This window comes from Eubalaena glacialis, chromosome 13 (genome assembly GCF_028564815.1).
Source record: "Eubalaena glacialis isolate mEubGla1 chromosome 13, mEubGla1.1.hap2.+ XY, whole genome shotgun sequence".
NCBI lineage: Eukaryota > Metazoa > Chordata > Mammalia > Artiodactyla > Balaenidae > Eubalaena > Eubalaena glacialis.
The window spans coordinates 28418490-28432931 of record NC_083728.1 but is presented as its reverse complement, the minus strand read 5'-3'; the positions used below and the strand labels follow the sequence as shown (position 1 = coordinate 28432931).

Genomic DNA, 14442 nt, shown 5'->3' with positions numbered 1-14442 from the left:
ACAGAGCTGGGCCCTATTCTGGGTGATGCTGGGTGCACAGAGAGGAGGCTGACTTGTCCCTGTCTATATTAGTTAGCATTTGCTGTGTAACAAAACACCCTAAAACTTAATGGCTTAAAACAATGATCATTTTATTTAGCCCATGATCCTGTGGGTCAGTTGGGGAATTCTTCTGGTCTGGGTCAGCCAGACTGAACTCTGCATTTGTAGTCAGCTGGTGGGTCAACTGGTGGCTGGACGATCTAGGATAGCTTCCTTCACCTGTCTGCAGTTAGCAGGCTATTGGCCGAGCTACCGCAGTTCTCTTCCTCGTGCTTTCTCCCACTACCTCCTCCCTCTCAGAATTTGATTTTGTTCATTTATCACTACCCCACCCTCCCAACCCCCCACATGTAGCATGAGCCTCAGGGAGGCTGCTCCCACCTACAGCTGGAGAACTGGCTGATTAATTAAGATAACTGCATTTCCCTTGCTGGTGATTGGTCAGGAGAGGTCACAGTGGCCCAGTTCTGGCCAAAACGTCTGTTAGGAGTGCTCCTGGGAAAGATTTCCCCATCCCATGGAAGAGCTGTAGAGAGAACAACTAACTCTGATTGAGGACTTGTTATGCCAGCCACTGTTTATTCGAAGTGCTTTAGCTAAAATAACCCATTTGATTCTCTTGAGTTAGTTATTATTATCCCTCATTTTACAGATTAAGAATCTGAGGTATAGCGTGATTAAGAAACTTGCCGAGGGTCAAACAGCTAGTGAGTGTTGGAGCCAGGATTTAATTCCAGGTAGCCTGACTCCAGAGTACTGAGTTCTCAAGTACTACCATGCCACCCTCCTTCTTCCTCTGGTCATGGATCTCTCTTATGTGACACCTAGGACTGCTGTAGCCATTGTGCCAGCAGTTACCTGGGACAACAGAGCAAAGAGATAGAATGAGCCTAGGGAGCCAGGTACTTGCTAACAGCTCTGAGAGCTGAATCAACCAGCCCTGAAGCCCACTCCCCACCTGTTGACCTCTTGCTTTGTGTGAAATACGTTTTCTTCTTTTTAAAGCCACTTTTTAACTCACGGTTTCAGTTACATGCAGCCAAAAAGTATCCTGAGACACCAAGACATCCAGAAGGAACAGAGGGAATGAGGGAAGACCTACTGGGTCTTCTGTTCTCATGAACCACTCAGCTGAGATTGACACACAAGGCCTCTGGCCTTTCACCCTGGGGCTGGTTTGGAGGCAGGGAAAACTCATAAGAGATGGGGAGAAGATGGATGAAATAACCAGGAGAAATGACAGTACTTCATAATTCCTTTATTAGGCACAAGATAAAAACATATACTCATGGCATCCAAAACCCACAGTGTTGATATAGGGTCCTGGACCCCAAGTGTCCCCAGAACAGAGCTTGGGACTTTTCAGGAGGCCAGGGGACAGAACCTGCCTGATCCTGGCCCCCAACTCTGGTGCTCAGGTCAGGGACCACTGAGGTGGACAGGCCTGGCCCTTCACTCCAAACTACTCTTTGAGTTAGATGAGGACCAGCCTCACCATTTGCACTCTTGATCTTCCAGCCCAAATCCTTGGCTCAGGCCTGGATGGAGAAGCCCTTGACCAAGAGGACAGAGCTGCTGGGAGCACAATTCCCAGCACGGTCTGGGCTCTAGAGTCCTGAGTTACAGGGGAGAGGCCTGGAGCCTTTGGCACAGGGATGCTTCCCTTTCTCTGAAAAGGTGCAAGATACAAAGGCAGCTGGGTTGTTCGTGAAAGGGACTGTCCCATGTCAGAGGTACCTGGGCATCAGCATGAGTGGATGCCGATACCTGCACTGTGGGTGCTCAGTGTAGACACTGCCCGGTGGGCATGGAAAGTGTTGTCAACTCTGTGAGCAGGACTTTTGTCTCTGTCGTTCACTGCTGTGTTCCCAGCACTGGGAGCGGGGCTTGGCACAGCGAGCTCCCGAGGACTCGGTGAGGCACGAGCTCCTGTGCACAGGTGTGTGCATCCAGCACGCTCCACACACACCTCCTCCTCTCTCCCTCCCAGAAGGCACTTAAGGCTCGGCTCAGTTCAAAGAGGCAGGAGAGAGCTTAGAGATACCCCAGCCTCAACTGGCAGTCTGAGGCTGAGAGTCCAGTAGGGTGGCGTTAGCCGTAGAGACCCACATCTCTCTCTCCCTCCTCCTCCACCTCCTCCAGCCCCAGCCCTTCTGGGACCACCTGGTCAGCCTCGCAGAGGCTGGATCGCGAGGGGGGTGTAGGGATCACATTCTCCCGCAGCCAAGGGTGCAGCAGGATGCCTGAGGCTGTGAGCCGCTCAGCTGGCTCCCTTCGGAGGAGGCAGCGGACCAGGCAGCGGGCCGGGGCCGAGAGGCCCTCGGGCAGGGCGAAGACCCCACGGCGGATCTTGCCAAAGAGCAGGGCAGGCTCTGAGTCCTGGAAGGGGTAGTGGCCAGCCAGCATGGTGAAGAGTGCCACGCCCATGCTCCAGACGTCTGCTGCCTTGCCGGAGTAGGATGGCCGGGAACTGAGGATCTCGGGGCCCACATAGGCTGGGCACGCGTGCTTGTCCCACAAGGAGTCGTCAGGCCCGGTCAGCACACAGGCATCCTCCAGGTTCTCCAGCACCAGTTTTGTCCTGTGCAGGGGGAGAGACGGGGGGTCAGATAGTGGGGCCCCCCACGCCACCACCCCACATTGTCACACTTAATGGCACCCATTTCCCAAGTGCCCGCTGGCATTTGCCAGACATGAGCCAGTCCTGTGAGGCTGGCTGATTAATCCCGTATTACAGATGAGGAAGTCTAGGCTCAGAGAGATTAAGTCATGTCTTAAGGTCACAGAGCAATTAAATTTGAACTAGGACTCTGGGAGGAACACATTTCCCAACTGTCTCTGGGGCGGGGGCCCGGTGTGGGGAGGTGCATACTCAGGTGGCTGAGGGCATTAAGCCTCTATTAAACCAGATGCAAATTTAGGGTCTAGGCAGGTAACAAAATTAGAAGTAGGAAGTGGGGACTGTGCCAACTATCTCAGCACAAACCCTGCCTAAAAAGGGCACCACTAACAACATTACAGTCAATATTTGGAGTGTCCACTGCGAACCTGATGCTGGGCTAAGCTTCTACCTGGTGTATGTCATTTCACCCTCATACAACCGATGAGGAAGATGCCATTTTGCAGCCACGGGGAGCAGGGTTGGGATTGAATCCTGGCTCTTTCCAGCCCAGAGCCAGTGCTATGAGCTGCTTATGTAGTTCCCAGGGTGGCTCCATGGTCCCCTTTTCCACAAGAGAAGTCAGAGATCATATTTTAAAGAAAAAAATCCCAGCTTTTAAAAAGTTAGCAACCAATTTTATTTATTTTTTAAATTAATTAATTAATTTTGGCTGCACTGGGTCTTTATTGTGGTGCACGGGCTCTCTAGTTGTGGCGCGGGCTCAGTAGTTGCAGCGCGTGGGCTTAGTTGAGGTATGTGGGATCTTAGTTCCCTGACCAGGGATCGAACGGGGGCCCCCTGCATTGGGAGCGTGGAGTCTTAACCACTGGACCACCAGGGAAGTCCCTTTATTTTTTTTATTATTTTTTTGGCCATGCCGCATGGCCTGTGGGATCCCAGTTCCCTGACCAGGGGTCGAACTCGGGGCCCCCACAGTGGAAGCCTAGAGTCCCAACCACTGGACCACCAGCGGATTCCCGCAAGCAATTTTAATTAAAAACACAAACGAACAGGAATGTGGGGCAAAAAAAAAAGTGTATGTAGACCACCATTTGCAACTTCTGCTTTAAATAACTCCCACGGGGCTTCCCTGGTGGCGCCGTGGTTAAGAATCCGCCTGCCAGTTCAGGGGACATGGGTTTGAGCCCTGATCTGGGACGATCCCACATGCTGGGGAGCAACTAAGCCCGTGTGCCATAACTACTGAGCTTGTGCTCTAGAGCCCACGAGCCACAACTACTGAGCCCGCGTGCCACAACTACTGAAGCCCACGCGCCTAGAGCCTGTGCTTGGCAACAAGAGAAGCCACCGCAATGAGAAGCCCGCGCACCGCAACAAATAGTAGCCCCCGCTAGCCACAACTAGAGAAAGACCGCGTGCAGCAACGAAGACCCAACGCAGCCAAAAATAAATAAATAAATAAATTATAAATAAATAAATAACTCCCACAGAGCACTCTAGACTACTTTAATAGGAAGCATACTATTACCACTGCTATTAATCTTGTTCCCTGGGTGCCTGTCTGAAAACGCTGACTAGTCCTGTGAATCACTGCCCCGGGGGTGGGCTGAGGTGTTAGCATTATTGGCCCATTTTTCAGATAAAGAAGTCAAAGTTCAGGCAGGTGAAGCCATTGCTCAAGGACACATTGCAAGTTAAAAAGTAGAACCAGAATTTGAACCCAGGTTTGCATGATTCCACCATCCCTCTTCTGATGGTGCTTCTCAAACTATTGCCTTGAAAAGGGAAGAAAGTACTTTTCTCACTTCTGGGTGGTGGTCTGGGGCTGTTGTACTCACCCTAAGCACAAAATTATTTGAAGCTGTGTATTAGCTTAAAAATCATTATAAAATTTACATTCTACTTCTTACCAAAAGCATGTTCATTTTAGTATAGAATGTAAAAGGAAATAGAAAACCACCCTTAGGCAAACATCCTAGGAATAACTGCTACAGGCAGAATGGATGGTGGCTGAAATTAGTGGGTGAAAGTTTAAGGAGAAACAGGATATTTACATGCAGAACCCCAAAGAACCTCAAAGTACTGATTAATTACAAGGTATTGCCCAAGGTATTTATTAATTATAAATGGTAAATTAGGAAACTTCCAGTGGAGAAACTTGGCAGAAGCCACCTTAACCAAAGATTGAGGTTAACATCACAGCAATCCGTATCAGCAGCCCGTATCTCCTGATAGGATGGGCTGAGAAGGCCCTATGGCTTCTGTGGTATTCTTGCCAAAAATGCATAAGCTCAATCTAACTGTGACCAGAACGTCAGTCAAGGCCTTATCCGTGGCCATGCTCACCTCTCCGGGTCAGTAAAGACGAAGCGCTGCAGCTTGAGGTCGCGCAGGACCAGCCCGTGCTGGTGGCAGTGCGCCAGGGTGGCGGCCATCTGGCGGAAGAGCGCAGCGGCCTCGGGCTCCAGGAGGCGCCGCCGGCGGCGCACCAGGCTGTGCATGTCCCCATGTGGCCGCGGGAAGAAGGCGTAGAGGTGCCGCGTGCCTGTCAGGACCTCCACAGGCCGGGCCACATGGCCGTGGTGGGGCAGCCGCGAGTAGGGCTCCAGCACCGCCAGGGCCTCGCAGGCCGGGTACACCTGTGGGAGCATGGTGTGAACGCGGGTGGGGACCCCGCGGGGCCCAGGTCGGCCTTGCAGCTGGTCACAGCCAACCCTTTAGACACTACTGTGTGCTGGGCCTTGTGTCCCAGCGTTTCAGCAGCAGGTCACTCAATCCTGACCAAGCGGAGGGCCACACGGCCAGCAAGGGACAGAGCTGGGATTGAATCCCTGTTCTCCATCATCTGTGCCCTTAGCTGCGAGCTCATATGGCCTTAAACCTCAGATAATTAAAAATAACAGGTAACCTGAACAAAAATAAACCCCCCAAACAGAGGGAGTCCAAAAGAGCAGATAATGCAGAAGTAACTCATCCTTCTCCTCATCATCAATATGGCTACCATTCTCTAGGATTCACTGCCCACCCACCCTTTCCTTTATTCCACAAGCAGGCATTGAATGCCTACCTGTACCAGCCACTGGGGTGCTAACTTGACTGACAGCCATGGTCCCTGCCCTCCTGGTGCCCAGAGTCCAATGCATGAGACAGTAAACAGGCCAAAAAAACCAAATACTTACAAATTCTGATAAGAATTGCAAAGGAATGCTGGAATTAAGAGTATTCTGGCAGGGGGCACCTATTTTAGAAAGTGTAGTCTGGAAGGGACTCTGAGGAAGTGACCTGAATGATTGAGGTACCCAAGGGATAAGCTTTCTAGGTGGGAGGCACAGGCAGTGTAAAGGCCCTGAGGCAGGAAAGAACCTGAGCTGCTCTAGAAACCCAGCCAAAGATCAGTATGGCTTGCTCGTCTGGAACCTGTGCTCCGCAACAAGAGAGGCCGCGATAGTGAGAGGCCCGCGCACCGCGATGAAGAGTGGCCCCCACTTGCCGCAACTAGAGAAAGCCCTCACACAGAAACGAAGACCCAACACAGCCATAAATAAATAAATAAATAAATAAATAAATTAAAAAAAAAAAAAAAAGATCAGTATGGCTGGAATGGGGTGGGGGAGGAAGGTGGGGCCCGTAGTGAGAGTGGGGAGGTTGTGGGGAAAGATGCTAGGGGCTTTATGGACATTAGATGGAACCCTTGCCATAGTCCTGAAAGGATGTTCAGAGGAAGGTGACTTGGAAGCCACACAGCTAATCAGTGGTAGAGCAGTCTACTCACTTTGGTTTATCTGCCTTTAAACCCTTTGCTTGTTATTTTGTCTATGACACACAGAAAATAAAAATAAATAAATAAAGCATATACATATTTAATCCATGAAAAAATGTAAGTAGATGTGTTAAAACAAAACAAAACAGTTGGGGTGGCTTGGAGGCAATAATCCAAAAACGGAGGCTTTTTTAAAAGTCAGGGCAAGCGCATCCCTGCCTCTGAGCATTTGCACTTGCTTTTCCTGCCGTCTGAATGTTCTCCTCTAGATACGCACAGGGCTGGCTCCCCCAGTGCAAGTCACTGCTCAAAGTCACCTCCTCAGAGAGGTCTTTCTGGACTTCCCAGCTAAGATCACCTTCACCCCCTCCCCTCCCCACTCCCTTCTCTCCCAGCTCCTAGTTTTTCTCCATAGCAGTTAAGATCACCTGACGTATATTTTACTTATTCACCCCCAGCGTGAACTGTGGCGGCAGAGCTTGGTCTACTTTTGAGCCACAGCATGGTACATGGTGCATGGTGCACGGCACGTACAAGTGCTCACTGAGAGTTTGTTGAATTAATGAATAAGGCGATAATCTAGGAAGACAGGATGTAGATCTTTCTACACACCGACCAGAAAAGCCTAGGCAATGTGGAAACGGCACGTCGGCCCCCACAGTCCACTCTGGACATAGGAACAGGCACATCCCAGCAGATTTCTTTAAATGTTCCTGAATATCTGGGGCCATGTGAAAGCATGGTGCTTCTGGCTCCAGCTTGCCATGGTCGTTCCTCTCAGCATGGACCTCCCTCCCCAGGGGAACAGAAAAAAACCTGTGGTGCTGCAGGAAGGGCACCCAGAGCTCAGGGGTTCCTTAGAGCACCTGGGGTAGCCCTGGGGACCAGCATCAGGCAGCCCAGAGCCCAGTGTGATGTCCAGATCTGGCCCTGCCCGCTGCACCCCCATCAGCAGGAGCTGGAACCACCGTTGCTGCTCCTCCCAGTTGGATGGAGGCTTCAGTCCTTCTGCCTCTCTGTGCCTTCCCAAGGGGACCCAGCCCCCTTCTACCCCTCCCTGTGTACCTGGGTGTCCCTATCCTCCTTACCCCTGCCCACCAGAGCAAACCTGCCCTGCTTGTATCTGAACCACCCGTCCTAGCATGGGGCCCACAGCTCTGGGCTTAACCTGCTTGGGCCCAATCTCAGCTCTGACACCTCCTGGCTTTGTGAGGTGGCAAGTAACCACAGCTTTCTGAACCTCAGAGCCTGTCCCCTCTCTATAGAATGGGGCCAATAATAGTAACTACCTCATAGACTGTGTGAAGATTAGAGGAGTGATGCAGACTAGACAATCAACCTGGTGCATAGTAAACACCTACGATTATGCTTTCTCATCTCTGTCCTTGTGAGCTGAGACCTGGCAGTGTCCTGTATGGGTCACTTGGCCCTGCCTGTTGCCTGAATTCTGCCAAGAACTCTGATTTCTGTCAGGAACCCTGGACTATGCCCTAGGATCCAGGCTTGATGCCATGTGGCTTCATGCATGGCCCTTCTCCTCTCTTGACCTCAGTCTTTCCATCTGTAAAATGGCCACCGGTAGGCCCAATGACCTCCAGGTTCCCAGGAGTTCTGATGTCTATCATATCTCATCCTACTCTTGTGCAAATACTTTAAACGGCTCCCCACAGCCTAGTGGGGGCTTCTTCCTAATGCTTTCACAACCAGTGGCTGCCAGCTCTCATCTGCTGGCCCTGTCTGCACCCCCTCTCCACTCCGGCCATAATGAAGTCCTTTTAATTCTCTGAAGTGCCATGCTCTCACTCCTGTAGGCCTCTGCATAGCTGTTTCCCCTGCCTGGAACTCCCTTCTCCCACTTTTCCCTGGCTGACTCCTACTCAGCCTTTTCTGACTCTGCCTTTGAATATACTAGAGGCTTCTCTGTGCTCTCATGGCCCCTAAGCTCCACCCCAGCAACATTTATCATACTATGGGGCCTAAACTGTGAATTCCCCCAGGGCTGGGACCATCTGCTTTACCTCTCGGTTTCAGCCCAGCCTGGAGCTTGACAGAGAGCTGGGGATTCATTGGTTGCTTCCCCAATAAAAACAGAACTAAATTAATATAAGGGTCCCTCAGCCCTGGCAATCCTTTCCCAGCCCCCTGTGATGCTCGCGGACAGTGGCCCCTGGGGAATGTACCTTGCAGATGTACTCCGTGCCTGTGGGGCAGTGCAGGGTGCGGTAGGTCCGGCTGCCCTCCTCAGGCTCCAGGAGAACATAGGGTCCAAGCCTGGAGGCAGCGGTCACAGCAGGGGTGTGAACTGGAGCAGGGGGTGGGCTCAGGGGCAGTTGGCAGGAGGGCAGCCTGGGCTGGGGCCCACATCGAGCATGTTTCTGGGTGGGACACTCAGTGTCTAGGTCATCATCCAACTCCAATCGCTTCTTCCTGGAGGGGGCACCCTCAGGAACAGCCAGAGAGGTGGCTCGCATCTAGAAAGAAGGGGAGAAAAGCACTAAAGTAAGGCTGCTTGGTGTCCCCTCTTTTCCTCTGCTGGTGGGAGGATACACTGGCACAGCCTTTATGAACGGTGACTTGGCGGTGTGCATTAAATGGACAAATGTGTATACCCTTGACTGGGTGTCCCACTTCTGGGAATTTATCCTCCAATTAAAATGCCTAGCAAAAAATTAAATATGTGAAAGGCTGCTAATCAGAGCCTTGTGTCTAACAGTAAAAAGCAGGAAATTCCCCCAGTTGTCCAGCAGTAGAAGACTGGTTAAAACATCATGGTACAGCCACACAGTGGAATACCATACAGCTCTGAAAAAGACCAGGAACTCTCTACATACTGATGTAATGATGCAAGTACAAGGTTATCCCTACAGCCCATATGATAGAAACAGTTAAATGTCCATCATTAGGAGACTGGTTAAATACATTATATTTCTCTATATGTGGAACAGTTGTAGCCATTTAAAAGACTGAGGAAATTCTTTATGTGCTAATTGGAAAGATCTCCAGAGTGAACTGTTAAGTGAAAAAAAAGTACAGTGGAGAGATGGACTTGATGGTTGGTGAGAGGGAGGAAGAGAGACTTTGCACTGTATCTGTTGAGTGCTGTAGTATAGGCAGCTATTACCTCTGAAAGGTAGGGAGGGATGGAAGGAGGGGGAGGAGGAGTAGGGATGATGAAGGATGATGAATCAATGAAGTGTATACTGAATTTACATATGAATGGATGTTCTGGAATGAATATACTTATTGTCAAGTGAACAAAGCTAGCTGCTGAACAATATACCCAAGATGATCTCATTTATGTAAAAAACCCCACCAGCATGTAATATGATGTATCTGCATATTTGTATATATAGGTGTGTAAATGCACAGGAAAAGGTCTGGAAGGACCCAGACTAAATTGGCCACAGTAGCTTCTGGCCTCCTGAGAGACTCCAGGAGAGGAAGGGATTTGGTAGGGAGGCAAGGGAATTTTCAATTTCAATAATTTAAAATAAAGATTCCACATTCATTTAGTGCTTGAGTATTTCAAAACAGATGGAGTGTATTTCTTTTTTAAAATGTGAACTTTGTCTACATGCAGAGTTAGTCCACCAGCCAGCTCAGTTTTACCATCAGGTGAGAATGAGGCCGGGAGGGGAGGTCTCTCAAAGCCCCAAAATTCACTCATTCAACTTCAGAGGAAGCACTCCCCACCCCCACCCCGGGCACAGCTGTGTCACTGTGTGTGTGGTGGGTGGAGGAGAGGGCAAAGGCGTGTCAGGGAGGAAAGGTTCTCTCCAGGACCCATCTGACCACCCATCCAGGCTCCAGATAAGCAACAAGGAGGCCCAGGTATGAGGTGTGAGAGGGAGATAGACTTCAGCCAGGTGAAGACCTTCCCAACAGTCCTAGGCAGGATTGGGGGAAACATCACTCAGAGTCAGCTCTCTGACTGAGAGATCTCTCCAATCTCTCCAATCATGCCAAATGCATGGGCTCCCAAATGCATGGGCTGCCTTGGGAGGGAGCCCCCATCTTGAATGAAAGACCATAATTCCATCTTGGTAAGAATGCAGTAGGGGGTGACTGTAATCAGATATTCCCTGGATGTCATCCTGGCTCAGACCCTTCCTGGCTGGAGAGCCCTAGGCAAGTTCTTCAAAATTCCTGAGCCCCCATTCCCTCATCTGTAAAGTGGATGCAAAGCCCATAAGATTTTTGTGATGTTGAAATGAAAATACAAATAAATTAACATGGCCCTGTTGCAGGGTAGGTGTCAGGAAATGGTCACTACTGTTGGTTTATCATTATTATTATTATTATTATTATTATTATTACTCACAGCTGAAGATGCTGAAGTGCTACCCTTGGGAGTCTCAGAAACTTCTGCAGGGATGAGGTTAGGATGACACTCCTTACTGCACTGGCTATTCAGAGAGTAAAGCAAGATGATCCCTGTCTGTGTAGATGCTTTGTGCCCTGCAAAGCCTGAGACTCCCTGGAGTGGCTCTCCCATAGCCACATCAGCACCCCAGGCTGCTTTTGCCCTATCCAGGGCTCAGAGCCTGGTCGGGCCTGGGATAAGCTCCACTGGACAGATGGGGTAACTGAGTCTATAGGTGAACAAGGGAATTTGCAGGCCGCAGGGCAAGATTAGAATCTCTGCCGTAAGATGGAGGCAGCCCCTAATTTCTACCTCTTGCTGTTCCCTGACACCCCCAGGGGAATAAGGGCGGGTCATACCAAACACACATACTCACACAACCCAGGGCAGACGGGTGTACACACGCCCCCCCAAAACACACTCTGTCCAAGCCAGCCAGCCAAGGCACACATACAGGGCAGAGAGGGGCACCCACATCATTAAGAGACACACACCTCGCCCTCCACCGGCAAGCGTGCACGCACACGCCCACAGAGCTCTCCCAACTATCATACTCACGACTGCAGGACGGATACCAACAAGGCCACACGCTCTGTCTGACCCCTCCGCCCACCCCGCCCCCACGCCCCTACAGCGAAGGCAGCGGGCGGCCTCGCCCAGTCCTCGGCAGCCGGGATCGGAAGCCGTAGGAGAGGAAGCGGCGGAGGGGCGGGGGTCCCGGAGCAGAAGGTTCAGTGGAAACCGAGGGCCGGCGAGGGGCCTCGGAGGGGCGGGCAAAGGGAAGGAGGCTGGGCCCCTGGGCTGAGATAAGAGGCCTCGCCCCCACGCCCCAGAATCAACAGGTACAACACACACAGTCGGCAACAACAGAGTACGCGCGCATCCTACAGCTCGCAAACCGGTAGCCGTCAGGCCCGTCACACCCGTGGCCCATGCCCTCGCGCCGCGTCCTGGCTGCCCTTGACCCTGAGCCCCGCCCACGGGCACCCCCGTCCCCGCACGGCCCGCACCTGCCGCCCCGTGCCCAGCCCTCCGCATAGCTCGCAAGGTCCCCGGAGACACAGCCCCACCCGGACCCCACTGTCCCACGCGGACCCCAGCAGATCCGCACGGACACATCCCACAGGTAGACAGGCTCCCCCCGGCCCCCAGTGACCCCACAGACCTCCCCGCACCCAGCCACACAACTCCCCTGCCCGCCCCACACTCACACAAACGCGGACACCACACACCCTCCGCCCCCGGGACACGCTGCCACGCCCCGCGGGTACGCATCCTCCCGCCAGCCTGATCGGCCACGCTCGGCGACCCCACGCCCTGCGGGGCCGCGTCACCTGGGCCCGGCGGGAACACTCAGCCCAGGTCGCTCTCCGGACCGTGGGTTTCCTTAAAAGTTGTGTGTATGTGTGTGTGTGTGTGTGTGTGTGTACGTGTGACACGCGGCAACCCCAGCCGCCCCGAGGCTCCCGGCCGCCCCTCAGCCCCTCCGGCCGCAGCCTTCCGCCCCCGCCGGGTACCCTGCCCTCGCGCGCGACGGAGTCCTGGCGCCGGCCAAGCTCAGAGTCCCCAGGCACCCCCGGGTGGCCCGCGCTGCTCCTCCGTGGCTGAGCTCGGCTCCGGGTCGGGCTCTGGCTTCGGTCCCCAGCAACCGGACGCGTGCGGAGCCGCCGCCGCTTCCGCTGCGAATGTCTCGGGGGCGCCGAGCGCCGGGCTCCAGCTCCGGCCCGGGTGATGTAAACCTGAGCTAATCAGCCACCGCCTGATGCCCTCAGGCCCGGGATTGCACCATCCCCTGAGCCCCGCCCCCCGGGGTCACCTCCGAGCGCGCCCCGCCCCACCCCTTCCGTGCGGTCCGCTTGCGGTCCCGGAACCCCTCCCGGCTCTCTAGGGGTGTCTCGTTTCCACCCCCGCCCCCTGCCTACCCCTCCCGCCCCGTGCTCGAAGACTCAAAGCGATGCCGGTGGCTGGCTCTCCCTATCACCTTGGAAAAAGCATTTTGCTTTTCTGGGTCTCAGTTTTCCCATCTGTGAAATAGAAGAAAGTCCTTCTTTCTCAGGATGGGGCGGAGGAGAAAAAGAGCAAACCGTGACAGTTTTCTGGGTGCCCCCCCCCGCGGTAATAAAGCACTTGCCCACCATTGCTTTATTAAACGTTTAGGAGAACCCTGGGCAGGCCGGAAGCCCCATTCTCCCCCATTCTACTAAGGGGCAGCCTGAGGCCCAGCTATGTGAAAGCAACCCAGGAGCTTTGCAAAGACCACAGACTTAGGAGCTGACTCTGGGCTCAACAGTACCATTGTGGTGCCCTGGGGAGGCCTGGGTTCTGGTGGGCTTCACAGCACTTATTTAATAGAGGTAGTGCAGCCTGGTAGTTAAGAGCAAGTCCCCTGGAACCGGCCTGCCTAAGCGTGCCCAGACCCTAACTCTGCCCAGACCCACTGTGTTCAGACCCACTGTGCTACCTCAGGAAATGGATTAAATAAGTTAACACATGTTAAATGCTTAGAATGCATGGCACATGGTAGATGCTCAGTAAACAGAGTGGAGACAGTGGAGGCTCAGAGAGGGACGGCACCCATAACAGGACTTGCACCCCAGGTGTGGGAAGCCCAGGTGCCACTTGCTGTTTGGTGAAGCATCCCTGTGCAGCCCTGGGGGTCCAATCCCTTTAAGGCCTTGATGTCTGAATTCACCAGTGTCAAAAAATAACTCCTCCAAGCAGAGGTTGATGGGAGGCAGGTGGAGTCACCTTTGTTTCCTTGGTTGCAGAACTCCAGGGACCAGCTCACCTGTGTCTCAGAGCCTTCAGGACACACCAGGGGGCTCTGGGATCTCATTTAACCCTGGAGATTCCCATGCCTGGGAGGGATGAATGAGCTCATTTTCTACACCAGGACCTAGACTCAGTTGGACACTCCCACAGCTGTAGGGGGCAAGGAAAGGCTGGGATGTTGTTTTCCCAGCACCTATCTGAAGCCAGACTGTGGCTGCGTTTGCTTATACATTCCTAACTTTGTTTCATGCTGTGTCAGACCCTGTTCTAAGTGCTGGGAACTCAGCAGTGACAAGACTGACTCATCCCTGCCCTCACGGATCTTATAAATCAGTGGGGAGACAGACCATTCTCAGGAAAATAAAATCAATAAACCAAGATCATTTAAAATAGATTATGTGTCATGTATTTTCTTGAATAAATAGCATAGATTTATTCTCTATCAGATATGACTGAGGGCTGGCTATTTTCAGTAGGGCTCATCAGGAAGGTGATGTTTAAACTAAGATCTTAAGGAAGAGAAGGGGTGAGGAGTGCAAAGATGTGAGAGGAGACGGAGGAAAGAGTTAAGTGCAAAGGCCCTGGGGCACTTAAGGAACTGTGAAAAGGGCAATGTCACTTCTATTCTATAGATGAGTCAAGGTGAGGGGCTTACCCACGACCACCCAGCTTATTATATGAAGCAGATTTGAGATCTGAACCTGGGGCAGCTGACTCCAGTGCCCACAATGTCCAGGGACATTTCACAATCTTTGCAACCCAGAAGCCTCCTCCAAGACTTGTGGGTATGGTCACTGAAACTGTACCTTGGGCATGGACCCCAGGTTTGGGGACCTTATCACAGTTAGGGGTATCAAATCCCAATTCTCTAGACCAGCACTT

The 14442-nt window shown here is 52.5% G+C and overlaps 1 protein-coding gene across 2 annotated transcripts; it reads right to left on the bottom strand.

Moving 5' to 3' along the window:
- Positions 1-1289: 1289 nt before the first annotated feature.
- TRIB3 (tribbles pseudokinase 3) lies at positions 1290-12470 on the bottom strand. Of its 2 annotated transcripts, none has more exons than XM_061208635.1 (4): positions 12306-12470; positions 8606-8896; positions 5012-5304; positions 1290-2623 (listed from the first exon to the last, which is right to left on the bottom strand). In XM_061208635.1, exons 2-4 carry the CDS (start codon positions 8894-8896, stop codon positions 2134-2136), a joined length of 1074 nt encoding a protein of 357 aa, XP_061064618.1. In that variant the 5' UTR covers positions 12306-12470; the 3' UTR covers positions 1290-2133. The 2 variants fall into 2 exon arrangements, with proteins under 2 accessions (XP_061064618.1, XP_061064619.1); XM_061208636.1 differs by having other exon boundaries at positions 12311-12470.
- Between the last annotated feature and the right edge of the window lie 1972 nt (positions 12471-14442).